Source organism: Vombatus ursinus, unplaced genomic scaffold (genome assembly GCF_900497805.2).
Source record: "Vombatus ursinus unplaced genomic scaffold, bare-nosed wombat genome assembly UNPS02004596.1, whole genome shotgun sequence".
Classification (NCBI taxonomy): domain Eukaryota; kingdom Metazoa; phylum Chordata; class Mammalia; order Diprotodontia; family Vombatidae; genus Vombatus; species Vombatus ursinus.
In genome coordinates, this window is record NW_020944374.1 from 2,847,361 (window position 1) to 2,875,014 (window position 27,654).

The 27,654-nt window shown below is 38.6% G+C and overlaps 1 protein-coding gene across 1 annotated transcript in view; it reads right to left on the reverse strand.

Annotated features, from left to right (window-relative positions):
- The window catches only part of TENM1 (teneurin transmembrane protein 1), a 540,368-nt gene that overhangs the window by 445,333 nt on the left and 67,381 nt on the right, over positions 1-27,654 (reverse strand). The window contains exon 2 of the mRNA XM_027838584.1: positions 14,769-15,029. Coding sequence (XP_027694385.1) covers positions 14,769-15,029 — 261 coding nt within the window. The remainder of the gene's footprint in view (positions 1-14,768; positions 15,030-27,654) is intronic.

The following is a 27,654-nucleotide window of genomic DNA, read 5'->3' on the forward strand; positions in this document are numbered from 1 at the left end:
GAAAACTAGAGGCCTCCTGGGTAGTTGAAATTCCATCTCTACCTTTAAGAGGCTACTGCAAGGATAAACAACAGGATTGGGAAAAGACAACCAGAAATATTAACCATGATCGAAGCCTCAAGTTGTGAGGTAAGCGCTATCATATATGACATTCTAGCTCAAGAGCAGGAGCACTGACCAGGCTGCAGCATCTCTAAAGGGGTTTCTTCCCAGAGTGACAGCTGAGGGTACAACTGAAAGAGCTTGGTTAAAAACCTAAGTATAAGGAAAGCCATACTGAGAACATTTAATGATGGAACTGGAATGATGACAACCTCAGAGAAAAAAATGCTAAAGATCTAGAAAGATTTTTACAACAAACTTTTCACCATCAAGGACAGACACTACACTTAGATACTAACATCATAGTCTCGGTTACATTTATAGGGGAGGTAGAAATAGCACTGAAGAGAACAAAGATGGAAAAAGTAACTGAATTAGAACAAGTGCACATAGATCTGTGCTGTAGGTAACAGTTTTGAAGGGACTGAGGGACTGATCCACACACTAACTGAAGAAAGGAAAGACACCAGTGGTGTAGGGAAAAACAATTCTCACATCTCAGCAATACTTAAAAGAGGAGACTAGGAGAACATCGACCACTATCAACATATAGGCTTACTTTCCACTCAATAAGAAAAAAATCATCAGAATCATCTCCAGACACATTGAGATCATCTTTAATGACTGTACTAGTTGGAAACAGGATATAACAAAATTACAATCCACAGTACACTACATCTTTACCAACTGACCGAAAGATATCAGGAGTACAAGTACAATCAGCATCACTAAATGCTTATTAAGTTCCAAGCACTGTGCTAATCTTTTGGGACCCAAATACAAACAAAAGCAAAGACAGTCCCTGCCCTCAAGGAGCTTACATTTTGGTTGAAGACAACAAACAAAAGAGATCCCATTATGTTCACTGTTTAATAATTTTTTTTTAAATCCAAGGTATCCTTGAAAAAATTGTCCCAACAGGGTATAAGTGATCTATACATTAAAATCCCCTGAAAGAGGCAAACTTGTTCAATGACTCTGATCACAAAAATCCAATAAAGCTAAAAATGAGAAAAGTATGCTGTACTGGAATCAATCAAGATTTTATTTGAGCTTCTCTTGTATGCTAGGTTCTAGGCTTGACACTGAGGCTATAAAGACAAAAATAAAGTTATCTCTATCCTCAAAGAGCTTACATTCTACTGGTAGAAATAATATACATGATACATAAGTATAAACAAAAATATACAAAGTCATTCAATAAAATTTCTTAAGTGCCTACTATGTGTCAGGCACTGTGTTAATAGGCAAAAGACACAATATAATGGGGGACACAATGAGAAAACAAATATGTACAGACAAACCATATAGGAGATAAATGGGAAATAGTCAACAGAAGGAAGGTACTAGAATTAAGAGGGGTTGGGAAAGGCTTACTGAAGAAGATGGAATTTTAGTTGGGACTTGAAGGAAGCCAGTAGATACAGATGAGGAGGGAAAGCATTCCATGCATGGGAGATATCCAGATCAAATGCTTGGAGCTGAGAGGTGGAGTATCTTGTTCATGTAACCACAAAAAGGCCAGTGTCACTGGATTAAAGAGTATGTAGCAGTGACTGTAGTGTAAGAAGACTGGAAAGGGAGGAAGGCTAAGTTATAAAAGGCTTTGAATACCAAACAGAGGATTTTGTACTTGATCTTGGAGGTTATAGGGGGTCTATGTGTGTGTATGTATGTATGTATGTATGTGTATGTGTATGTGTATGTGTGTGACATGTTTGGCCCTATGCTTTAAGAAAATCACTTTGGTGGCTGAATGGAGAATGGATTGCAGAGGGGAGAAACCTAAAGTAGGCAGACCCACCAACAGATTACTGCTATAGTCCAGGCATGAGGTGATGAGAACCTGCATTAGAGTGGTGGCAGTGTCAGAGAAAAGAAATGGATGTATATGAGAAATGCCGCATGGGTAAAATCAGCAAGTCTTGGCAACAGCTTGGATATGGAGGATGACAGTAAGGAATCCAGGATGACTCCTACGTTGGGAGCACGAGGGATTGGGAAGACTGTGTTGCCCTCCATAGTAACAGGGAAGTTGAGGCAGGAGGAAAAGTTGAGGGGAAAGAGAATGAGTTCTGTTTTGCACATGTTTAGTGCAAGATATCTACTGGACATTCAGTTTGAGATGTCAAAGACAGTTGGATATTCAACATTGGAAGTCAGCAGAGAGGTTGGGACGGAATAAGTAATTTTAAGAATCATTAGCATGGAAATGATAATTAAAACCATGAGAACTGATGAGATTATCAAATGAAATAGTATAGAGGGAAAAGAGAAGTGGGCCCAGCATAGCACCCTGGGGGATATCTATGGTTGAAGGGCACGATCTGGATAAGAATCTAGCAAAAGAGTCCAAGCAGAAGCAGTTAGGAGGAGAACCAGGAGACAGTGGTGTTCCGAAAACTTGAAGAGAATATCAAGGAAGAGAGGGTAATCAGCAGTGTCATAGGCTACAGAGAGGTTGAGGAGAATGAGGACTGAGAAAACGTCATTGGATTTGGCCACTATGAGATCTCTTGTAACTTTGGAGAGACCAGTTTTGGTGGAATAAGTTTGGAAACCAGATTGTAAGTAGTTAAGAAGAGAGCAAGAGGAGAGAAAATAGAGGCATCTATTGTAGATGGGCCTTTTCATGATGATTAAAACATCCATTCAGCATACCAGAAGATACCTATCATGTTACCCCTACCCAGTCCCCTCAAGTCTTTTCTTTTTCAGATTAATTCATCTAATTTTCATATGGCATGATAGCCCTTGACCATCCTGGTCATCCTGCTCAATATCCTTCCCAAAAAATGTGTCACCCAGAACTCAAAACAATAATACAGATATGGCTTGATCATAGCAGAGTACACTAGAACCATTGTCTCCTTAGTTTTTTTATTCTTAAAAGTTTCTTTTGATTATGAACTTAAGCTAGAAAAAGATCATTTCCATATACACAACATACAAAAAAGATTTTTATATGAAACTGTCAATCTCCATTCCATAGCACTTGCTTTTAAAAAAGTAATAATACATCTTGCATTCAAAACTGTCAGACTTGTCCATATTTGCTTCTGTTCTCTGTGCATTTAAAACATGTTTTAATGGCCCTCTTTTTCTTGACATGACTATTTCTGAAAAACCCTGGTCTCCCTTCCCCTCCCAAGTCAGCAATACAAAAAAGGGAGGAAAATCCCTTGTAACAAATAAGCAATTAAGTAAAATGAATGAGAATAGTAGCCATATCCAAAAATATATCCCTTTCTGTACCTTGTATCTATCACTTCTCTGTCAAGGGGTGGGTAACATGTTTCATCATTGGCGTCCTGGAGACATGGTTGGTCATTATATTCATCAGATTTCTTTAGTGTTTTAAAGTTTTTTTTCTTTAGAATGTTGCTCTCTCCTTGTATGACCTGGTTCTGCTCAGTTCACACTACTCAGGATTTTGTGAAATACTGTCTTTTGTAATTGTACATATTTTGGTCAGCCATTCCCCAAAAGAGGCAATTTAAGATACCCCCTTAAGCTCCAGCTCTGTTTCCCCCACTTTAAATTCCACCCCCATTTAGGATCAGGCAGTTTGTTTTGCTTCTGATTATTCCCTACCTGGAATTATCCTCTCTCTTTACCCCAACCCCAACTCAGCTGCTTTCCTATTGAGTTCTTTGACATATTTTGACACCAAACCCTGTGCATGTTCAACAATGCACTTTGTTCATTTAATTGTGGGGAATATCTGATTCCTGCTCTTCCTTCTTCTTCCTCCATGTTTATAGTATCTTTTTATATATCCCAAATTATGAGAAATAAGTTCCACCTATTTTTTCCTCATTTCTATATGAGCATATTCCTCCTTTTAATCTTCCTTCTCTCTTGCTTCTTCAAACCCTCAGATCAAAACCAAACTATTCCCAGGATCACCTTTTTTATTATTTACCTCCTTCAATATACTTTGAAAATATTAAGGTTCTAAAGGGATACTTGTTTCTTCTCTCCCATTAGAATATTAGCACATCATCCCACAGCTCCTTCCAATTTTTCAAATAAATTTACCCTCCAGATGTTTCTGGATTCTTACATTTGTATTTTAAAATTCTTACCCAGCTGTAACATTTTCTTTTTTTCTTTTTAGTGAGGCAATCGGGGTAAAGTGACTTGCCCAAGGTCACACAGCTAGTACGCGTCAAGTGTTTGGTCTGAGGTTGGATTTGAACTCAGGTCCTCCTGACTTCAGGGCCAGTGCTCTATCCACTGCACCACCTAGCTGCCCCAGCTGTAACATTTTCATCAGGGATGCCTAAAATTCAATCTATTCCATTGAGGGCACATTTTCACCCTGTAAGTTATTTAGCTCTGTAGAGTAAGTTATTCTTTGTTGTAAGCCTATATATCTTTTGCCTTCTGCCAAAATGTTTTCCAATATCACCACTTGATTATAGTAGAAGCTAAAAGGTCTTGTGTGATCCTGACTGCATTTCTTTAATACTGGAACTACATTTTTTCCTAGATGTTTACACAGTATTTTTTGGCTCACATTTCTGGGTCTTTTTCTTTTGATGTTCTTTAAGGAAATGATTGGAAAAGTCTTTTTATCATTACTTTTTCCTCTACTTCAAATTGATCTGGGAAGTTCTCATTTATGATTTCTTAAAATAGTGCCTGGATTGGTTTTTTTTTTTTTGAGCATAATTTATGGGGAATCCAATGATTACTAAATTATTTCTCTTTTGTTTCCCAGGTCAGTTGATTTTTTATGTTTTCTTCTTTTTTTTTTCAATCTTATGATTTTGTTTTAATATTTCTTGCTCTTCCACGGAGTCATCGATTTCTGCTTGGTCTGTTCTAGTTTTCAGGTAGTCCATTCCTTGAATAAGGATTACCACTACTTTCTGTTCTAAGGTATTTATTCCCCTTCCAATTCTTCCCTTGAGTGCTTCTATTTCATTTTTTAATCTCACTCTATTTCTTCTAGTTATTCATGTAAAGTCTATTTAAATAATTTACATAATTCATGGAAAGTCATATATAGTCCTTGTGTAAAGACCACTGTTTCCTTTATAGCTCTGTTTGGAGTTTGTTATGGAATAACTTGCCCTTTCTTTTTGGGAATCTTTAAAGCAAAAATAACTTCTGATGCCAGTCAATGTGTTCTTTGATTTATTCATCTCTCCAATTCAGTTCCTGAATTAGGGCTTTGTGCTAGAGCTAGGCTCTACACCCTGCTATACTTCTGGATGTGGCAGTTGACCTTTCATGGTTTCATATTGGTTTGCCTTGGTTCTGGAAATGACATCCACCTCTCAGGGTTAGGCACCTCTGGATCTTTGAGGCTTAGAGATTGAGATCTTGTAGGCCCTCTCTGACATCTCAGGACACAGCATAAAAGAGCCTCAGAGCCTCTAGAACCATGGTATCCCAGTCTGAGTACAGTGCAGGCCATTTCCCACCGCCGCCACTCTCTGGCACTTTCTCAGTTAAGTCCTATACTCTTCCTGCTTCCAGATACAAAACTTTGCCAATTACATTTGTCCCTGGCCATCTCTGGGAGAGTTGGGAAGCTACTCTGTACTATAACTGGCTTTACTGATTGGCTCCCTTTCTCCCCTCAGGCTTCTGGCAGACCTCTTATGCAGCTTTAGGGTAGAAGAAGTCACTAACTATGGTTTCTCACTGGATTTCCTGACCACTATTTGTTCTGGTGTAAACTTGAGAATTTTATTGAAGTACATATATGGGATCTGGGTCATCTTATCTTTTATTTAGGTAGTCAGCTTGGCTAGAAGTCTAATATCAGTTTCCTGGAAGCCATGCCTCTCAATGCAGCCCAAAATTACTTTAGCTTTTCTGTCTGAGGCATCATCACATTGTGGGCTCAAGTTTACCTTGCAGTTCATTAAAAAAGCTCAGATAGCTTTCAAACTGACTATTTAGCCATGTCTCACTTATCTAGTTTAAAAATGCACTCACAAGGGAAGGGCTTTACATTTTTATACCTATTCAATTTCATTTTATTTAGTCCAATTAAATGGCTTGTCACAATCTCTTCAAATCCTCATTGTACAGAGTTGCCTAAGGCTCAAGAAGATTCATTGACTTGTCCAAGGCCACAAAGACCACAAGGAGCAGATCCAGGACTCAAAGTCAAGCCCTGGAACTCCAACCTCAGAGCTGTAAATGGGGTTTTTCATAATGCTCCCTCAACACACACCTCCCCCATTGATAGTGCCCTCCTCTAAAAGTTAGTTACTGTGTTGATTTTGTATATACTTCATCTATTTATCTGTGTACATGTATTTTCCTTATGTAATTAAAGGAAGGACAGATTAATTTTTTTGTTTCTGTATCCCCAGCATGGAGCACATTTCGCTGGCACACAGTAGGTACTTAATAAAAGCTCGTGGACTAATGGATATGACTTTTCAACTAGTAAGGGTTGAGAGGTGTTAAAGAAGGGGATTAGGAAAGGATCTCTTTTTCTCTGGGGAATTTTAAGAGAAGAGAAGGAGGAAGCTATTACTGGGATGGTTTTCATGTACCCCTGCCTGGAGGTGGAGTTATGGACAAGATGACCTTTGATGGCCCCCTCTACAGCTTGTATCCTATGATTCTCTGGTGTTGTTTTCTATAGCACAAGTTTGTTGTGGTACTCAGTGTGTAAAAGAACAAACTGGATAATTCAGCCTGGAGAACAAAAAGTCTGAGGAAGACTGTAAATGGCTGCTGGGAAATGAAGAGCTCCTTATCCTCCTATCTCCATTTTATTGTATTTTTTTGCCAGTCAACAGCAGTGTGACCTTGGTGAAGCCACTTCACTGCTCAGTATCTCAGTTTACTCTCACGTAAAATGAGAAAAATGAAGGGGTTAGATTAGGTGATCTCTCAAAGTCCTTCCAGTAGTGACAGTCTGTGCTCTGTGAATTCAGCCATGTACATTATTTCAACCAGTTAATTTGGATAAGAAATCACCTTTTCAAGTTACATGCTAGACTTGTTACAGGTAAGAATTAACCCTGTAATTGTTTAAAGTGACCTGAATCAATAGTTGTAAAACATATTTGTCTGACTGCTTCCTAATTAGGTAACTGAAGAGCACGGACATAAATTTTGTTTATTAAAAGATGCCCCTATGGGGCAGCTAAGGGGCGCAGTGGATAGAGCACTGGCCCTGAAGTCAGGAGGATCTGAGTTCAAATCCAGCCTCAGACCAAACACTGGACACGTACCAGCTGTGTGACCCTGGGCAAGTCACTTAACCCCAATTGCCTAAAAAAAAAAGATGCCCTCAAACCTCACATTTATGAGTATGTATACCTATGAATACACCCATTCTATATCACGTTCTCCACATCCCACATTTAAAATGAAAGAAACAAAAATATGAGATTAAATCCATTTAATATTGATTATGACGAGACCTCTAGGGAAATTCAATACAAATGAAAATCTCTAAGCTGAAGCAATATGAAGTATGGTCTTATGAATTTCTAGCAGCATCTAAGAAACATCTTGGATGTAAGTGATATAAGATGTAAAAATAAAATAGAAGGCTGGCTTCAGAAGCATGGAGATCTGTGCAATTAGAAATAAAAATGATAAAGGGAACCCTCCTTTCAAAACATATAAATAGCTACGTAAGGACATGGATTGAAGAGTTGCAACAAATACAATGGTGAGTTTCATTATACTGATGATGGATGGATTGTTTTATTATGCCACAGGCCCAGTGAAGGACATTCAGATGAGCCTCAGTATGATGTCCCCCAGCTGGGAAATTCTTGAGCTTTAGGAATCTGTCTGAAGCACAAAGAGGACAAGTAACTCATCCAAGGTCATAAAGCCAGGAGGGGTCAGAGGACAGGCTTCTAGCAAGTCTGACTCACGCTCAGCACTCCATCCACTATGCCATGCTGCTTCTTCAAAAAATACACCAAACAAAAATCAAAACTTTCAAAATTCATTTGAGTATTCATTTTTTAAAAAGTTTGCTGTTAATAGTTTTCTCCTCATTTAGCATTTAAAACATGGCCTCATTTTTACAAATCTATAAAGTATACGTGTTAAAGTGGGGCTAGTTTGGACTATGTGACCTTGTAGGTTCCTCCCAGCTCTAAATCCCTGCTCCTATGTCCTTACAAACACTTCTGTTGCCTAACATGAAGTCTACCTTTATTTTTGAAAATGGTGAACTTCAGATATATAAAGTACGGCACAAAGAGCAATTTCCTTGAGTATAACCAGAAAGACTATATTTATAGGGGACTATAGGAAAAGAGATAACTCAGCTACTGGCTAGATTAGATTGTGACAGAGAGATCAACCATCAGCTAGATGGCTGGAATTTCCAAAGTAAAATGTAGGCATATATGGGGCTGTATGTTTAACAACCAGGATGGGATTGCAGGATGGGGGGGAGAAGGCATTCACAAACACTTTTAAATTTCATCTGCATTAAGACTTTAAGTCAAGACAATAAATTAAACAATAAATCTAACCCGACTTGTGATTGCAAATTTCTGAGGTGTAAATGCTTACAATGAAAATTTAACAACTGGCTCTCCTAAACTGGTTAGAGTTGGCTCCAGCACAACCCTGAATACAATTAATTAAATGAATAATATTAATTAATATTACGAATTAATAATATGAATTCACTAATTTCATTTGGGGCTTAGTGATTCCTATGGTATGTGATTCCCAATTATCAGAGTTACAATGCATTCAACTAGCATTTATTAAGCACCTCCCTCCCTTATATGCCAAGCACTGTGCTAGGTTTCAGGGATACAAAGACAAAGACGAACCCCTGTCTTCAAGGGAACTTACATTTTGTTTAAAGAATTATTTTATATAGAGAAAAAAAATCAATTCAACACAAATGCAAATCAATACATGGTAAAATTGAGAGAGGAGACACACTAACAACAACTGGGGAGATTCAGTAAAGGCCTATGTCATTCATGCAGAGATGGAACTGGAGCTGAGCCCGGAAGGAGATCATGGATTCCAAAAGGTAGAGGTGAGTAAGGAGTGCATTCCAGGCATTGGGGACAGCAGTCAATGGTACAGAATGGGAAACAAAATGTTATATATCGAGAAGCATGGTTTTGCTGGACCAGAGAATATGTGAAGGAGTGGAATGTGTAATAAATTAATCCAAGTGAGAAGGAAATGCATTGTTGGTAAAGTTGCGAACAGGTTCAGCCACAATGGAAAGCAGTTTGGAACTATGCCCCAAAAGCTATTAAACTATCTATACCCTTACACCCAGAAAGACCACTACCAGGTCTATACCTCAAAGAGATTAAAGAAAGAGGACTGATATGTACCAAAATATTGGTAACAGTTCTTTTTGTGTTGGCAAGCAAATGTAAACTAAGACGACGTCCATGAATTGGTGAATGGGTGAACAAGTATATGTATATGATAGAATACTACTGAACTGTAAGAAATTATGGTGACAGTTTCAGAAAGACCCAGGAAGACCTGTATGAATTGGCACAAGGTAAGGTAAAACAAGAGAACAGTTTATACAATAACAAGAATATCATAAAGACAAGTAACTCTGAAAGATTTGGGAACTCTTTATCAACACATTGATCAACCACAATTTCAGAGAACTCATAATGAAACACACCACCCATCCTTTTAATAGAGAGGTGATAGACTCAAAGTGTAGACTGAGACTGTGCTAACAGTGATTTTGAAATATATTGTTTGATGTTGTAGTTTTAGATAAGACTCCAATATAAAATTATTTAGGCTAAGTGGTCCTAATGACCATAAACATATAAGCAATGACAAACAAATTGTACTTTTCCACCATCCTGACTCATTCTGACCCTGAGTTAGACACATCAATGATTTTGGCTTCTGATTTGATAAGACTTCTGGCCAAATGCAGTGGATGGGAGCCATATGTATTCCTAGGATCTTTGATTACCAACTTGAATCCTTACCCAATTTCTAATGTCAGTAAGGAAATCCCCCCCTCACTCTAGTCTGCTACTGATAAGTGACCCAGAGAATTCCCTACCACATCTAGGTCTGATTTGGAAATGCCCCCTCCTCACTCTGGTATCAAAAACTTAATATCAACCAAGCCTACTTTTAAGGTACAAAACTTCCTCATTCAGATCCCAACTCTAAGTGAGTACTCCCAATGAGAACTTTACTACCATATCCATTTCCCATCCCCTGAGCTGGATGAGTTTCTTTGCTTCTATGGGGCCAAACCACTGTTTGTCTGTATTGCCATATAGCATATGCATATACTTTTTTTTGCCTGCTTGCTGTGTCACATATAATAATAAATTTCATGCTTGTACTAGCTTTGAGTACCAATTTCCTATAAATCCTTGAACCCAGGTCTGTGCTCTAACCAAATGTAGAAGAGACATATTTTATGGGACATGGCCAGTGTAATCATTTATTTTGCTTGACTATACATGTTTGTAACAGTGTTTTTTTGTTTGTTTGTTTTTCTTGCTTTCTCAACATGGGAAGGTAGTTGGGAATGGGAAGGTGGGAGGGAGAGAAGATGGATCTTCATTTGGAAATAAAACAAAATTTAATTTTGCAAAATAACTAAAATCTAAATTTTTTTTTCAAAAGAAAGAGCTTGCTGAAAATCATGAATCAGAGAGAATGCATTGACAAAATCTTCACCTCTGAGAATGAATACTGCTCCCATGGAGGCCTAGAAGTCCATGGCTCCTTCCAGCACCTGATGTTTTTTGACACACTAAGTTAGGGAGTGTTGATACTGAAGGTCAATTATTTTAATGCCCCAGAATATAGAACAAGCAAACAGATCTGATGAGGGAATATAAATATTGCATATGTGTTTTGAAAGGTCTTTCTGGCTAATTAAATAGTAGAGATAAACCTTTCCAACCAAAGTTATGGAAATATGAAGTTGAATGCCCAAGCTAGGCTATCTTAGGAAGGCTAAAGTTCTAAAATCTACCTAAATTCAGGGCAAAGACTCTTCTGGGGTTCAGGGAGGTTAAATGACCAGCCCCAAATCGCACTGAAGCTCATGTCAGAACCCGCATGTGAGTCCAGGCCCTTAGACTCCAAATAAGTACCCTTTCCACCAAGTAGACATGGATTTGCTGGCTGTAGTGTGCAAACCCGTCCACTATACCATGCATTCATTCTTAAAATATTTCAAGGAGTCTTCAGTGGGAACCCTATACACAACTGCTCCTTTGATGTCTCACTGTGGCAAAGAGGTGACCACAGGTTCTTGAAGGCTATGTCAGCAGAGCAGAGAATCTGGCAAGTTCTACCTTACTAGGAAAACCTTGAGTACTGTCCTGGTGACAAATTCTAGCTGCTCTCCACAGATTGATCTAGCCAAGTACAGAGAAGCTCATCACCCGCAGGCTGCTCAAGGGATGATGAATTCTTTGTCCCGGTTAATCAATGAAAAGAAGAAAAATACTAAGTAGTTCTCAGTCCTATATAGCTTCCTTTTGTTTCTACAGTGAATGTACCAGAATGGTACAAACGGGACTTAGAGGGTACTAAGAATCAAAAAAGATTTTAGACCATCAATAAATATTAACTTGTCTTGATATTGTAAATATGAGATTTTTGTTCAGTTGCTAACAAGTTGCCATAAAGACTGGACCAATTAAATCACCGACACTGTAACTGAATCCAGAAGACAAAAAGAAGATGCAGGTAAATGGAAGGCTGACTCACAAATTCTCTTTGAAGAAACAAATAAATGAGGTGATAGAGTTTTTTTTTTTTAATTTTGCTTCCCAAGGCACAAAGATATATCTTTACATGAGACAATTAGTTATCTCATATCACAGTGGTCACAACGAGCATTTTAAAAATGTATGGTGGACACAGCAAGCACCACATATCACTAAAGATGAAACTGATTATATTCTTACAGACAAGCAACCAAGGGCTACTGATGTGGGAGTCATTTCAAAATTATTTGTCTGGAATAGTCAGACCAATGGACTGTTAGCCTAAAGAGAAAATGAATATGGTGTTAGGAAATTAAAAATGAAAAGATAGGCTGTGCAATTGAAGCCACTATAACTTATTCTATTCAATCACATTTTTAAAATGGGAAATAAATTCTTAAAGATATTGATACAGACTATTATCATTTCTTAAGTTTAACTGATATAAATCAATTGCCTCACATTAGGAGACCAAGAGGGCCTTGGAACAGTTATCAGTCCGGCAATGGTTGATCTCTCTGCTTCATGTAAGGGAAACACGAGCTTAGAAAATAAACTTGTTTGCAAAAATCTTGTGGAGGAAAATGATGGAAAGTTAGATACAGTATTGTCTCATAAAACAGTGACAAGCAATGGAACAAAAAGCAAGTTTATCCAAAGTTTGATGAGAGGATCACCTAAATATCATCAGGACGCTATGAGCATTTGGGGATCAAAGTGGAAGCAGGACAACAAACAGATGAATAATTGAAAACATCCGTCAAGATTTCAATAAGTCTTCTCTCTATCAATTACAGTGGAACGACCAAAAGTAGATTCTAACATCACCATCCCTGATATGCTGTATGAGGACGTAGAAATGACACTGAAGAAAACAAAATGGGGAGAGCAGCTGAATGAGACTAAGTCCAGGTAGCTAGCATTAATTATACATCGAAGTCTGTACCAGACACTACGCAATGTTGGAGGTGCAATGCATTGACTCAAAAGGTATCAGAGAGATGGAAATATCTCAAACCCTTGAAAAAAATTAACACATTTTCTTACTCAAAAAGCCAAAATGGCTATTGAGAATTCACCAATGATTCTCTTCTCATAGGCGTAACTTCCCTTCCATATGATATTTTAATGAGAAAAATCTACACATATAATGAGGGCATCCTTGATGAAGGCATGAATGTTCAGGCTTTCACAAATAATATTCTATAGCAAACTTTATTCTTATCTTCACACAATTGACTGAACAGAGAATACAAGATCCTGCTATGCTTATTGTCTGTTGACCATTAAAAAAAACTGATTTGGGAGGGCTAAATGCCACCTTAATGGTTCTCTTTCAGTAAGTGGTCCTCCAGTTATATGTCAAAACTACTCAAGATTCCATCAAATATGGAATTCTCTAACACAGAACTTTTTCAGCAATCCTACATTAATACCAAGTGAGTCAATATCAGGGTAATGTATGGTTGCCAAAGCTGTGTGCCAGCCTTATGGAGTATGTTCAGCAACTAAATCGAAGGATTCCCCATGGATGGTGGTCTTTCAGATGTTTGCTTGTGGATGATATTTTATTAATTGTATCTAGCTTTTGAAACACTGCAGAGGCTTCTAAATGAGATCTATAATCACTCAAAAGTATCTGGCTTATCTGTCTAAATAGGAAATGCCAAGTTGGTGAAAATTGGCTATTTTTCTTCTTCCAGCAAGCAGTTGTATGGACAGTCTATTCATCCGGTTCATCAATACATGTATCTTGGGTAGACAGTACTGATGGAAAACAAACTGAACCAATAATTCAATAGGGTAAGAGTGAACTTGATAGTCTTCGGGAAAATCCAAAACACTTTAAAATGACCCTAAGCTTCTATTACAACAAAGGCCTAACTTTGCACCATCGATACTCTTGCACTGATTTTTTTCTCCCTTGTCCATCACATTTGTTACCATGTACAATCTTGATTATCCTACCCCCAGACTGGTAAATGGGAGTGAGCCAACTTAGGACTTGACAAGTCTCTAAGGACTTCTCAGTGACATTCTGAAGCACCTCCATCTATAGTTTGGAAAATGGTTGGCTAATGAAGGGCTAAATAGTTTTGTGACTTTTGCCTCCAGTATCTTGTGGAGATTTGAGGCAGAGGAGGACAAAACAGAAAAGCAAGAGGGGTAAGACTACTAATGAACCTCATTTCCTCTCGGCAATGGCTACTTGGTCACTAAGACTCTAAGAGACAAATTTTACGTTGGGGCCTGTGGACATGGTGAAAAGCACCCAAATGACAAAGACAGTAATTGATGGCGAGAGAAAAGATTTGAAATGTTAACATCTTTTCTATGAAAGTATTTCTATTGTGAGGTAACGTTAGAATACAAGAAAAAAAAAGAAAATCAGAATTACAATAAATGAATTATGTCATTTTAAAGAGTAGAAAAATAATTATGATTTAATGAGATTAATACTTATATCCATTCTCTAGCAAGTAACATTATTTTCCTATGAATTACTGTTTCATAAAAAAAAACAGCTCATTTTAAGCTGATTAATTTCTATCAGTCTACATGTGTTCAACAGGTAAATATGAGCAACATTAGTAATATGAACATTAGGAAACATAAAAAGACTATGCTATAAAAATTACTTATTATTCATGCATCAATTACCAAAGCCAAAAGGCCCCAATACATATTTTGATGTAAATGTTGCACCCTAAAGATAGGTGACAATGAAAGGCGAATGCTAAGAGACGTACATGAGAGGTGATTGTGCATTCTGACAGGAAATGGACAGTACTGTGCCAGATATTAAAGCGAAAGCATGTGGTAGCAAAGATATTATGTCACATACATGGGATTTTGCCACTTTGTGCTTCCATTTTACATACCAATAGGTAGACGGAGTAAGTAAAACAAAGAAAAGATCATCGTAGCATTCTGTCTGGTTTTTAAGAATTATATAATGGGCATGCTTACCAGTCTCTCCATCAGACTTCCTTTCGTGGTCTGTGTCAGTCAAGGACAATGCAGAGTTGGCCCGGCTTGATAAACACGAACTGTGTTCTGATTTCATTCCCCTCATCCACATCCTCAAGGCATGGTCAGGAGAGGTGCCACCTTCTGTCTCTGTATCCACATCAGAGCCCATCTCTAACTGGTAGCCATGCTGAGATACACTGTGCATGTCTGTCTGGTAGCCTGAGCACAGAATGTGGGGAGTCTCACAGAATTCCATCTCTAAAACAAAGAAAAACCAATGCATTAAGAAAAAAATTCAGTATATGAGATGATGGCACAAAAGTCTCCTTTCTATTCTCACTTTTCCATATTCTCATGAAAACATTTCCCCACTGTCAGCAATCGTGCTTTTGAAAAATTAGAAGTTTGACTACTGTCCCTTGAATGTGGTTACTTATTTTGTGCTTGTCATTTACATTTATGGTTCTCATGATTCTTAGGTTCTAGAAGAAAAAAAAAACATCCCTAAAATAGCTTTACTACTGGACTGAGAAATGGTGGTACAAATGCAATGAAATACACATAGAGAAAGCACTGAAAAAAGCACAGTGCTGCCCTTTAAAGGGCCTTTCTTTGGGGGGGCGGGCAAGTACACCATTATGCTTAAAGAGTGTTTAAGAGGATAGTTAAAATGTTACATACACATTGCTAAGTCAAGCAATAGAATCCTAAATGGGCCAAAACTATTCAAATTGTATTGAGAAGAAAACATCTATACTTTTTTTTACTTTTATTTAAAAAAAATCCCCCATTTTAAATATGAGTTCCTTTTGTTATTAAGTTGTATCTGACTCTCCATGACCCATTTTGGGATTTTCTTGGCAAAGATACTGGAATGGTTTACCATTTCCTTCTCCAGCTCATTTTACAGATGAGGAAACTGAGGCAAACAGGGTTCAGTGACTTGCCTAGGGTCACACAGCTAGTAAGTGTCAGAGGTAGCATTCAAACTCATGAAGATAAGTCTTCTTGATTCCAAGCCAAGCTCTACTCACTGTGCCATTGAAGCTAAGTCACTTACCCAGGATCACACAGCTAAAAAGTATTCAAGCCCATCTTCCTGAATCCAAACCCAGCACCCATCCATGATGTCATGCTGCCTCTGCCCCATTTACCATCGTATCATCATCCCCACGCATACTGATGTAAAAACTTAAGAAAGTATCACTTTCCTTGCCCCAAGGAGCTGAGGATAACACCGTTTCACTCAAATGACTTTTTCTAATACAGATTTTCTGAGAGTTTAATCTAAACCCCAAACTCAGAATACATAGCATGTCTATTCTTCAGTGGTTTCTGAAGATCTTAAGTCCTCATGTATCCACATCTAAAAAACTTGAAGGGTTCTCTGCTAGTCCCCAGTAGGAAATATTCTGGGCCTTTCCCTCCTCTCTATTCAAAACTCTAAGATCTATCCCAAACCATTTGGTTGAAACTTCATTTGATAAATATGGAAACATGAAGAAGAAAAGGAATTTGTCCACATTAGCACCATCTAGTTATGGAAGAGCCAGGCCTGGAACTTGGGTCTCATGATTTCTGAGTACAGTACTCTTTCCACCAGATTATGTATTTACTCTCACGGGCCCTGCTCTTTGCCAGCCCTTGAAACAAAGACCTATCAGTGCATCACAGAAAGGTAAGACCCTACATCTTGCAAACCAGAAGTTTGCATTCAATTATGGCAATGTGTCAGAATTGAAGGAAAATGTTTTAAAAGTATGTAATAGGTTAATGAAAAGTGACTATATACCCAGACACAGCATCTGAAATATCTTTGTAATAGTCAGATAAGGTAATCCAAGGCTTCAGTATGGTGTATGAGATTTTCCCAGAATGAAGTCAGAGACAGGCTATATCATTTGGTTAGAAAGAATTTATCAGGGGTGGGGAACCTGATGCCACGTGTGGCCTTGAGGCAGCAGGTTCCCCACCCCTGGTTAAAGTGAATGTGCTTAATCCAGAGCACATAGCAAAAAAAACCAAATAGAACACCCAGCAGCAGGTTCTTGTTCTCATACTACACACCAGAAATGTCCAAAATCAAACAGCTTTCTCCACATACATATTCATAAATCGTCAATTACTGAAACAGATATGAATGGAAGATCAATTATTTGCCCAGAACAGTGTCTGATGAAATATTTGAGGTCAACTCTCTCAGAATTGTTGGGTATTATATAATAAGCCACTTTGCGATTTCTGTCAAGAATCTTCTTAGAAGTCATTTTTTTAGTTCTCCAGAAGTTTTTTAGTCCTTAGAGAAAGTAATAATAATAAACATATTTATAGAGCACTTAAGCTTTGCAAAGTGCTTTACATACAGTATCTCACTGGATCTTCACAACAAATCTGTGAAGCATGTGTGATTATGACCCCCATTTTACAGATGGGTAAAGAGAGATTAAGTGACTTGCCCAGGGCCTCATAGCTAAGAAGTGTTTGGGGTAGGTTTCAAATCTGTCTTCCTGATGCCTTCTAGTACCTCCCCCCATTTACTAAGTTAGCATTATTCCCACTCATCTTAATTCAACAACTTAACTTTCCTTGTCCCAAAGAGATGAGGATGAGGTCATTTTGCTCAGTCCAAATATTAGAGATTCAGCAGACTGCCATCAGATATTATGTATGCTTCTTCATTTCACACTTTATCATATTTTATCTAAATATGGGGATGTTGCCACAGCAACACGCCAAGGTACCTGTCAGCTTGAAGAATTAAGAACCAAAATTTGTACAGGCCTGGATTCTTAACTTTCTCTATTTCCCTGGAGACTTCCTCTTCTGAAGTTACCAGAAGGTAGAGTATGGGAGAAGGAGGCAGGACTCTGAGCTTCGGCAGCATTGTCATTGACTTTGCCGTTTTCAAAATCTCAATTGATTCCGAAGACTCATTGGATTGGGAAAGCATGTGAAATGAGTCACTGATGAGCACTCCTATTTATTTTCATGGATTAAGGACATTAATCAGAGTAGTCACTTGGAAAAGCACAGGTTCATATTTATTTTCACTGACATTATCAACACATGATATGTCACTTTATGGAAACTTGAATATGAGTCACAATGAAGAGATGGCTTGAAAAAAATGGTGAGTAATAAAATTGAGAAACCTGTTAGTCATTCTAAATTTAAAAAAGAAATAATGACACTAGGCAAGGTAAAAGAAAAAGAGCTGCCAGACATGAGTCAGCAGAATTTCTCTGTTACACAGATTTCATCCCTTCAAAAGGAAAGCTGCATACAGTAGAAAATGCAAAGTTCACTCATGACTTTTGCCACCCTTAAACTGAGATAAAGGCCCAATACAACTTTAAAAAGTTTCAAAGCTTGAAGGAAGCTACCAGGCCATTCAGTTCAACCCATCCCTGAATAAGAATGCTCTCTATAATATCCCTGGATGAATAGACATCCAGCTTGTGCCAGAGGGCTTTCTGGGAGAGAGAAAGCATCTTGTCCCAAAGAAGCCCATTCTCCTTCAGGACAGGTTCCTCTGATAGGGAGTTTACCCTAACATCAAGATTAAATTTGCCCCTTTCATTTTCCACCTATTATTATTGTTCTGAGGAGCAGAAGAAATCACAACAGTATTTCAAATGCTTGAAGACAGCTATCAAGTTCCCCTGCTTTATGTCTTGTTTAGACTAAATGTATCTGGTCCCTTCAATTGAGCCTCATATGGCAGAGTCTTGAGGCCCTTCACCACCAGCCTGGTTCCCAGAATCACAGAATTTCAGTTGGAAGTCCCCTGGGCTGTTATCTACTCAGACTGATACCCCAAAATAATCCAACTAAGGCATTAGGATCACAGTGCTAAAGAACTAGAATGTACCTTAGAGATTGAGTTCAACCACCTCATTTTACTTATGTGAAAACTAAGAACTCAAAGAAGACAAGTGACTTGCCTAGGGTAATATAGTAAGGAAGCATCTAAGGCACACTGTGAACCCAGGTCTGTCTTCCTGAGTCAGTCTAATGCTCTATCCATTCCACCATGCTGCCTCCCCCCTGACATAAGCAGAAAGTGGTCTTCCTGTCTCTGCCTGAAGCCTCTATTAAGCACAGACCCACTCCTTCCCAAGGCACCTATCCCACATGAGTACAACTCTTAACAGGCAGAAAGTTTTCCTATTATCAAACCCAAAGTTACCTCTCTGAAACCTCTAACCATTGCCCTAATCCTCTTCCTCATGAAAGGCCTTCAAATACTTGAGGACAAGTATTATGTCCTCCCTAGTCTTCTTTTGTCCAGGCCAAAAAACCTCCATTCCTTTAACCCATTCTCTCATACCATGGGCTTGAGGATCGTCACTATTCTGATTTCTTTCCTCTGGATATTCTCCAGATTATCACTGTCTTCAAAACTCTAGTTCAATACAAGACTACCAGAGTGGTCTTCATACTGTAGGACATCACCTCCTCAATACTAGAAGCTATTCCTCTCTTAATGTAGTAAAAATCTATTTTGGGGGGGTATGTGTGTGGAGAGGACACTACCATATCACACCTCTGACTAGTGTCTAGGTTGGAGTTCATTAAAATCCCCAGATCTTTTTCAGGCAAGTTGCTTATGAAGTCAACTGTTTGGATCCCAACAAATAGTTTTATACTCATCTTTATTAAATTTCACCTTATTTTATTTTGCCACAGGTTAGAAATACTGAAGCAGAACAAAATCTGCTTGGATCTTGACTCTATCATCCAGTGTTAGCTATTATTTCCAGCTTTACGTCATCTGCAAATTGCATAATGATGTTCTCTATGCCTTTAGCCAGCATAGGGCCAATTGCAGATTCCTGGGGCACTCCATTTGAGACTTCATTACAGGCTGACAATGAGCTACTAATAACTACTCTCTGAGCATTATCATTCAGCTAGCTTTGGACCCATATTACTGAATGGGTTCATTCAGCCTATGTCATTTCATCATTATAATGCTTCTGATATGGTCTGACCAAAGCAGAATACAAAGGTTACTCATCACTTCCCTAGTCCTAGGTACTATGATACTCAACACCTCCTCAGATTATAAAAGCTTTTTTTTTCTGGCTGTCATCTTAATAAGTTTGTTATTTAATAAGCTTGTAGGTCACTAAAAACCTCAGATTATTTTTTCAAATGGAGTACCGTCCAACCATACTTCTTTCACCTCACACTTGGGAAGAAGATTCTTTGAATGGATGCAATATAGGGATACAATTATGCCTGTTAAATTTCATATTATCCAACTGAGCTCGAAGTTCTAGCCTGCCAAGATGTCTCTGGATCCCATATTAACTGGCATGTTCATCAGCCTTCTGAGCTTTGTGCTATTTGTGAATTTGATAGAAACTGATATTTATTTTGTTTGTAAAGCACATTATATTCAGTATCTTCTTTGATTCTCACAACAATCCTGTGGTCAATCTGCTACAGATATTATTATACCCATTTTACAAAGGAGGAAACAAAGAGGTTAAGAGGACATGGACACACAGTTATTAAATGTCTGAGGTAGAGTTTGAACCCAGGTTTTCTCAATTCCAAGTCTAACACTCTCCAGCTGCATTTCTATGTCTTCATCTGATTCACTGATAAAAATATTAAATAGAATATGACCAAGTAGAGAACTCAGGGACATTCCACTGGAGTCCTACTTTAAGGAGTGGACTGAACCTTCAATGACTTGTTGGATCCAGCCTAAGCTCATTTAACTCTGCTATCATCTACCCTAAATCTTGTCATCTATTGCACCAGAAAAGCATTTGAGGCTGTGCCAAATGCTTCTCTAAAATTTAGGTAAATTCTACCTAGAGAATTCCTGTCTAGATCTAGTAATCCTGTCAAATAACTATCAAAAAAGGCTAGTCTGGCATTAGCTGTTCTTGAGGAAGCCATGCTGGCCCTCTGTTACCACTGTTTCCTTTGCTATATGTTCAGAAACAATCTCTTTAATAATATGATTTAGGACCTTGCCAGGAATCATAGTCAAGCTCAATGGCCTATAGTAAGCGGGATCTATTACCCTTTTTTTGAAAAATGGAACACGTATCTTTCTTTAGTAGCTTTTTCATTCTCCATGATTTTCCAGAGACCACAGACAGTGGTTTCATATTTGTACATGCCAAGGATACTCAGCAGGCAAATCATTTGCTATCAGCATTATAATCTGCTACTAATACAAATGATAAAACCATCAATTTACAACAACGGCATAACAACACAAGTACAAATGAAGAGGTTTACCTACAATTCCCACAAAAACCTTAAAACTTTGAGATTCCTTGTAGACTCACTTATCTCTCTTTGACATCTTTCCTCCCTGGCCCCCAAAAAGAACCTGGCTTCAGTTTTGTTTACTGGTCCCAGGAAACCCTTAAAGTTTTAGAAACTGCCTTATTTCCCTTTAAAAGCCCTTTGAAAGCAAACTTCCCCTTCCAGCTCCCTTCATTATCTATTCTCATCATCTGTTTGAATCACTCAGATATTCCAAAAGGAAATTCTCACTTGGACCCTTTTCCAAAGGGTCCACCTCCCCCATCAACCGCCTTTCCCATTGTTTTGCCTTCCTGGCCATTCCCACCCTTAATCCTAGCTAGGCCAGTGCTCTGTTCACCCCAGCTTGCTGGCCACCCCCATCCAGATCTCCCTAGACCCCTCCTCCCCTCACCCCAAACTGCTTGGTCACTCCTTGGACTCCTCCTCCCGCCACTCCAAACTGTATGGCCCCTCCCCCAGTCTGGATTTAAGACTGACCTTTCCCCCATTCTGAGGCTGAGCTGTTCTCAAGCTTAGAAGACCTCTCATGCCTGCCCATCCTAACGGGAGTCATATGGCCTATCCACCCCAGCTCCCACTCAGATGCTGGTAATTTCTCATGCCCCTAGAGGATGAGACCCCATGCCCAGTTACGGGGCGTCACCTGGCCTGACCACCTTAGCCCCAGCCCCCACTCAGATGCTGAGCTTTCTAGACTGCCTCACGCTGCTCATCCTTGCGAGCGTCACCTGACCACCTTAAACCCCATTTAGATCACTGATGTTTGGGTTCCTTTGGAGTCTGGCCTATATGCTTATCTTTCATAAACTTTTTCTCTGGCTGGAAGATCTGAGTTGAATTCATTCAGGCAGATCCGTACCACGATCTGGGCTTTTTCCCGTGATCTTGGGGTACCTCTGCGCATCTAAGAGCACCCCAACCCCCCCCTTCACAACTACATATTTTTTTAAAAAGATAATGCAAGAAAAAATGTCCACTTCTTCACAATAACTAATTTTCAGTTGAAATGATTCACTTTCTCTTGTTAAATATACAAGCCCTGGTAGTCTACACACTATTATATGATGCATTTTCCTTTTAGCATTTAGAATGCTTCAAGTGTTTGTCTTTTTAGCCTCAAAGACATGTACGTACATGGAAACCTATATAAACACATATATGTTTATGATTTTATTAACTAAAATACTTCATATTTACCTTGAAACCATAATGTTCAACTCTATTATATTTCTAGTCTTATCTACATATGTCCATCTATAGTATCATACCCTTATCTGTGGGTGCTCTGCCCAAAGGAATATAAATTTTGATCACTGAAATATCACAAGATATCTTGGGGTTTATGGGCTAGATATTTTTTCCCTTAAGGACCAGGCCTTAAATCCAAATCAATTTGGCTCTCATTGACTGGCCAACAATAGGTCCCAGGGCAATCCCTGCTTGGTCATTGTCTGGGCCCTGATTGGCTCAGAGTGAACTTAAACAGCAATTGTTTCTATTTTGGCCAGAAACCCTGAGGGTCTTCCCCTCCCAGATTGACAATTTTTGACTAGGTAAAAGAGGCCATTCTCTACCCAATTTCTTACCTAGCCTTAATCACTGAATGAGGTGTTGTCTCAGACAAACTGAGCCCTGGGAAAGACCTTAGCTTAAAAAGGTTAAGGTCTCCCATTGTATCTGGCCATCTCCAGTTGTCCTGATCTAGTCACTAGAGGATCCTGATCTTGCCACTAGACCCAGATGGTTCTGGAGGACAAAGTGAGGCTGGTGTCTTTGCACAGCCCTCCCTCACTTAAATTCAATTCAATTGCAAGTCATGGCATCACCTTCCTGATGTCACGATCTTTGAGAAAGAAAGACAAACAACAACAAAAACAATGGTCGTGTCCAAAAGCTGTGGCCACAAAGCAATGCAAAGACTTTTTCAGGGTATCAAGGTTTGAACAGCTATATTGAAATCTTAAGTAGCAAAGGTTCCGGAAAAAACATACCTGGAAAATATTAGGTGACCTATGGAATTGGATCCTTACATACTAAAGTAGGATATAAACTCATTGAGTGTGTGAAGTGTTTTTCATTTAGGGCTCTGTATCCTCTACTCAGCAGACTTTGTATATAGTAGGTGCTTAATAAACTCTTGAGTTGAGTTTTTTACCAATGGTAGAGGAAGACCCTCATCTTCTTGTCTGTAAGCTGGCTCACTGTTTAAGTTGCCATGAGTTGGTCAGGGATCAATTTTCACAAACAGCCACAACCTCCTACTGGATTTGTGTGTCTATACATAGAAATGGTATAGCCAAACCTCATTAAGAGTAATGGGAGGGAAGGGGTATATGGAACCTGAAATAGTACAAAGTATGAATTCTGGATGGAGTTGGGTCTGCATGTAAAACATGTAAAACATACAAGAAATAGTATATTGGAAAATTCCTTGAGGGCAGAAACATTTTTTTTCTTTTTGTCTTCATTGCCCAGTGACGATCAAGTAGGAAGGGGTAGATGAATATTTGTTAAATTGACCTGAACATGGGCAATGTTCTTTATTAATTTTTATTTTGAAGAAAAGTCTAGTGAATAATGGCATCTGAGATTCTGAAGGACTGCATACTATCAGAAAGTAAGATTATGAATATACTGAGTCCCTGTTTATCCCTGGCAACAAAAGGTTTTATATGGAGAACTGAGCTCTATCATTTGTTCCCTCTGGGAAAGAAAGAACGTGTGGTTAACTATGAACATTAGCTCGGACTCCCTCTTTCCCGTATTCACTATCAGAGGCAATGTAAATTTTGATCACTGAAACCTCACAAAGTATCTTGGGGTTTATGGGCTAGATTTTTTTTTCCCTTAAGGACCAGGCCTTAAACCCAAATCACTCTGGCCTCACTGAAGAAGGAAAGAGATGCCTCCGCTTCCTGCCAGTGATCATTTTATATCTGGAGAGCACACTGACTAAAATCCAGATTTATGAAGAAATGGCAGAATGGGAGCCATCACTGACGAGAGTTTAGTAGCTGTGGGGGAACCCTGAGGTTAAGGCTTGCAAGACTAAGGTGACTGGTTTATTGCAGGCCCTAGGATCAGAGTACACCATGAAGTGTAGATGAAAATGGTCTGTTTTGTCCCTGGGCCTACGTGTTGATGTTCAGATGTTGGTTACGGAGAGTTCATTTATAAAACCTTGGAGGGGAAAGGAACAGTTACTTGTGTCAGCCTTTTTTAGCTATGTCATAGTCTAGTTTCCAGTAAGCTGAGAAAGATCTTTTTTATGAACTTTGGCCTCTCTAGTAATTCTAACAAGTATACTTCAAGACATCAAGGAAAATGGCTTTATTAAGCCATTTTATATAATTTATGTTCATTAAAACATTAATTAAAATAGTTGAATTATTAAATATTTATTAAGTATTTACATGACCACCAGTTTTAAAAGAGATGACCAAAATCAACAGAGCTATTTAAAAAATTAGCTTCCCTTACCATAACTCATATGGATACTTTTCAAAAGAAACTACTACTGACCTTGGGCAAATTACTTAACCACTCTGGAAAGCCAGAAGAATAGTGTAGAGGAAAGTGCTGGACCTAGAATGAGGAATCTCGGGGTTCAAATATCACCACTGATAATTACTAGCTATGTGACACTGGGCAAGTTACATGATCTCTAAGCCTCAGTTTCCTTATCTGTAAAATGGAGAAAATAGCTATAGTAGTGATACAACATACATGAAATATTTGGCAAACTTTAAAAGTGCTGCATACATATCAGTTATTGTTGTTTGGCCAGACTTGTGAATTCATCAGAACAGGAAGCTATCAGTGAGGAACTTCCTTTATGCGCATAGATCAGCATGTTCTCTCCAATTTATTCTCTTAAAGAGTTGCTTGGACCAGGGAGAAGGTAACTGATATGTCCTGTGTTACACAGCCATTATGTGTTAGGAATTTGAACCCAGGTCTTCCTGACTATCTTCTATACTATGGCTGCTTCTCTCTTCTTATACCTCTGCAAAATAAAGAGTTTGTATCAAGTCCCCAGTATTTTTCCAGTGCTAATATTCTATGGTTTCATGACTCGTAAGTATTCTTATGATGCACATGTTATGGCTAAATATTGAAAAAACAGCTAATAACAATGGCAGAGAAATTCAATAGCAAATTCACAAATGATGGCTCTGTCAATACTGTGAAGAATGACCATTCATTAGCCAAAAAAGGCAATATCCAGGCCTCAACTCAATACATGAAATCTTGAAATGCAACACTGAATTTTCTTTTACATTTGTGAAATTCAAAAATTTTCATCTATTCAGCTCTAGTGGCTTCAATAAAGGTAGAAAGAATGTCAAAATAAAAATAAGTGATTATCCTTGACAAGAAGTATAAACAAGACCCTAAGTAATGATCTTTTACTAATTGCTGTCTGCTGCTCAAGTTATCTGCTATTCAATTCACAGTCATAGCAAACATAATGTTAAAGTAGTCAAAACTGGAGTCCTTTCATGCTCATCTTTTCACATTTTCACTTGGGATGGCATATTGTCTTGAGAAAGGGGTCTCCAAGATGCATGGATTACCATCAGAATGTACCTTATACATGAACAGAACCAAAAGATAAATTACTCTGTCTCTTCATTTCAACCAAAAATTCATCATTCATTTTTCCTGATCTTTTAACTGTGTAAAAAGGTTACTAAAAAGATAGTTTCACGTTAAGCAAAACATCACCAGCTAATAATCAGTTTTCAGCCTTTTCACCTATATATGCTATAAAGCACATACATCATCATCTGAATAAACGTAAAAAAAATTTTTACCGAAACTTTTACTGACCTACTAATAAATTGTTACTGCTTCTAGACAGGAATGGATTATTTCCTGTTTTTAACTGATCAACACTAGACAGCAGAAAGATTATTTTCACAGGTAACTCAGACCATTCCCTAGATCTAGTTTTTCTAAGTACTGAATAGTAATCCTATATATTCAAATAAAATAAAAGCAACAGGTCTTTTAAAGTACCTATTATGTACCAGCCACTGTGGTAGGTACTAAGGATACCAATAAGAAAAGTAAGACAGTCCCTGCCTTCAAGAAATTTGCATTCTACTTAGGGGAAGGGATACAACAAATTCACAGAGAAGTTAAGTCAGGGATACAAGCCAAATGAAATCAGAGGAATTTCGGGGCTGGGGTGGCACTATCAACTGCAGGAATCGGGACAAAGTTTCTTGAAAAAAGTGCCACTTCTGCTGAGCTTTGAAGGAAGCTAGGGGCTCCGAGAAGCAGAAGTGAGACATGCAGCCAGCCTGGACAAAGCCACAGAGAGAGAGAGAGATGCAAGGAGCACAACTGGGCGAGAACAGAGTATATGATTAGTTTGGGAAAACAGGTCAGGCTGGGAGGAGTTCTAAAGGCCAAATGAAGGAGCTGGCATTTTATTCTAGACGCGATAGTCACGGAAGCATCCAAATGAAGGAAGTTAACACATACCTGTGTTTTAAGCAAATAAATTTGGCAGCTTTCTACATAGAAAATATGGAGTGGGGTGGGGTGGGGAGTGACAAGGCAGATGGCACAATGCCTAAGCTTGATATGGCCTGGTCCTAATCGGGGCTGGAAGCTTGATATGGGATAAAGCTTAAGGCTTTATCTGCTAAGACTGCCTGGTTGAAGGAGGTTGAGGTGCCTCGGATTTCCTTTCTCTTCCATAAATAGGCAAGACAACTTTGCCACAGGGCCAGTTTCAAAGCTCATTTAATTAACTTACCCAGGATGGTGATGGTGGGGGAGGGGGGAGAAATTTATGCATTTTTTATTTACATGTAGAACAGCTGAACTCCTCATTCTCAAGCGAACAAAACAAAAATCTCCTCATTGTCTAGGCTTATGATATCTTGGTTTAAAGTTGCCTTTAATATCCTCTAACTCTTCCTTGTCCCAAAGCCTTTACTGAACATACTGAGCTGTGATAGAAACCGGACAGAGTAGGTCAACAGAACTAGGTCATGTCATTTGTTTGGGTTCTACGGGCAACCTTCTGAAAGCCTTAATAGTTTCGGAGTAATAAAAGGTGAAGCAACCCTAGTCTCACTTTTGCTTTCCTGCTGAAGATGCATCAGTCTTCTCTTGCACAAGAGTAAAGAAATGGAGTGTTCCTACCTGCTAGGATGGGCCTTCAGTTATCAGAGGCCTTAAGGAAAATAACTCTGCTTCTGGAAGCCTAATCTCTGCTTCACAGTTCCAAATGCACCCAATATCTCTGCACTGAAGGACCTACCAATTATATCTTATTTAATTTTGAATTTATGTCCTTGTGCTGGTGCAGTAGAAAACATAGTCAAAACTTGTGCCCAGAATTAAAAGCCTCCTGTCTAAGCAATCATGCTTTGTGACTAGGGTTGGCTATGATACAGCTGCCCCAGAATATAGTTAAAAGATCACATTAATGGAAAAAAGAGATGAATTCCAAAGCACAGTGAACAGAGAAAAAAATTGCAAATCTTTAGCAGGGCTCCGACCAGAGACAGTAATCATTGTCAAATATCACGAGGATACAAAATTACATTACAAGGTAAAGAAGAAT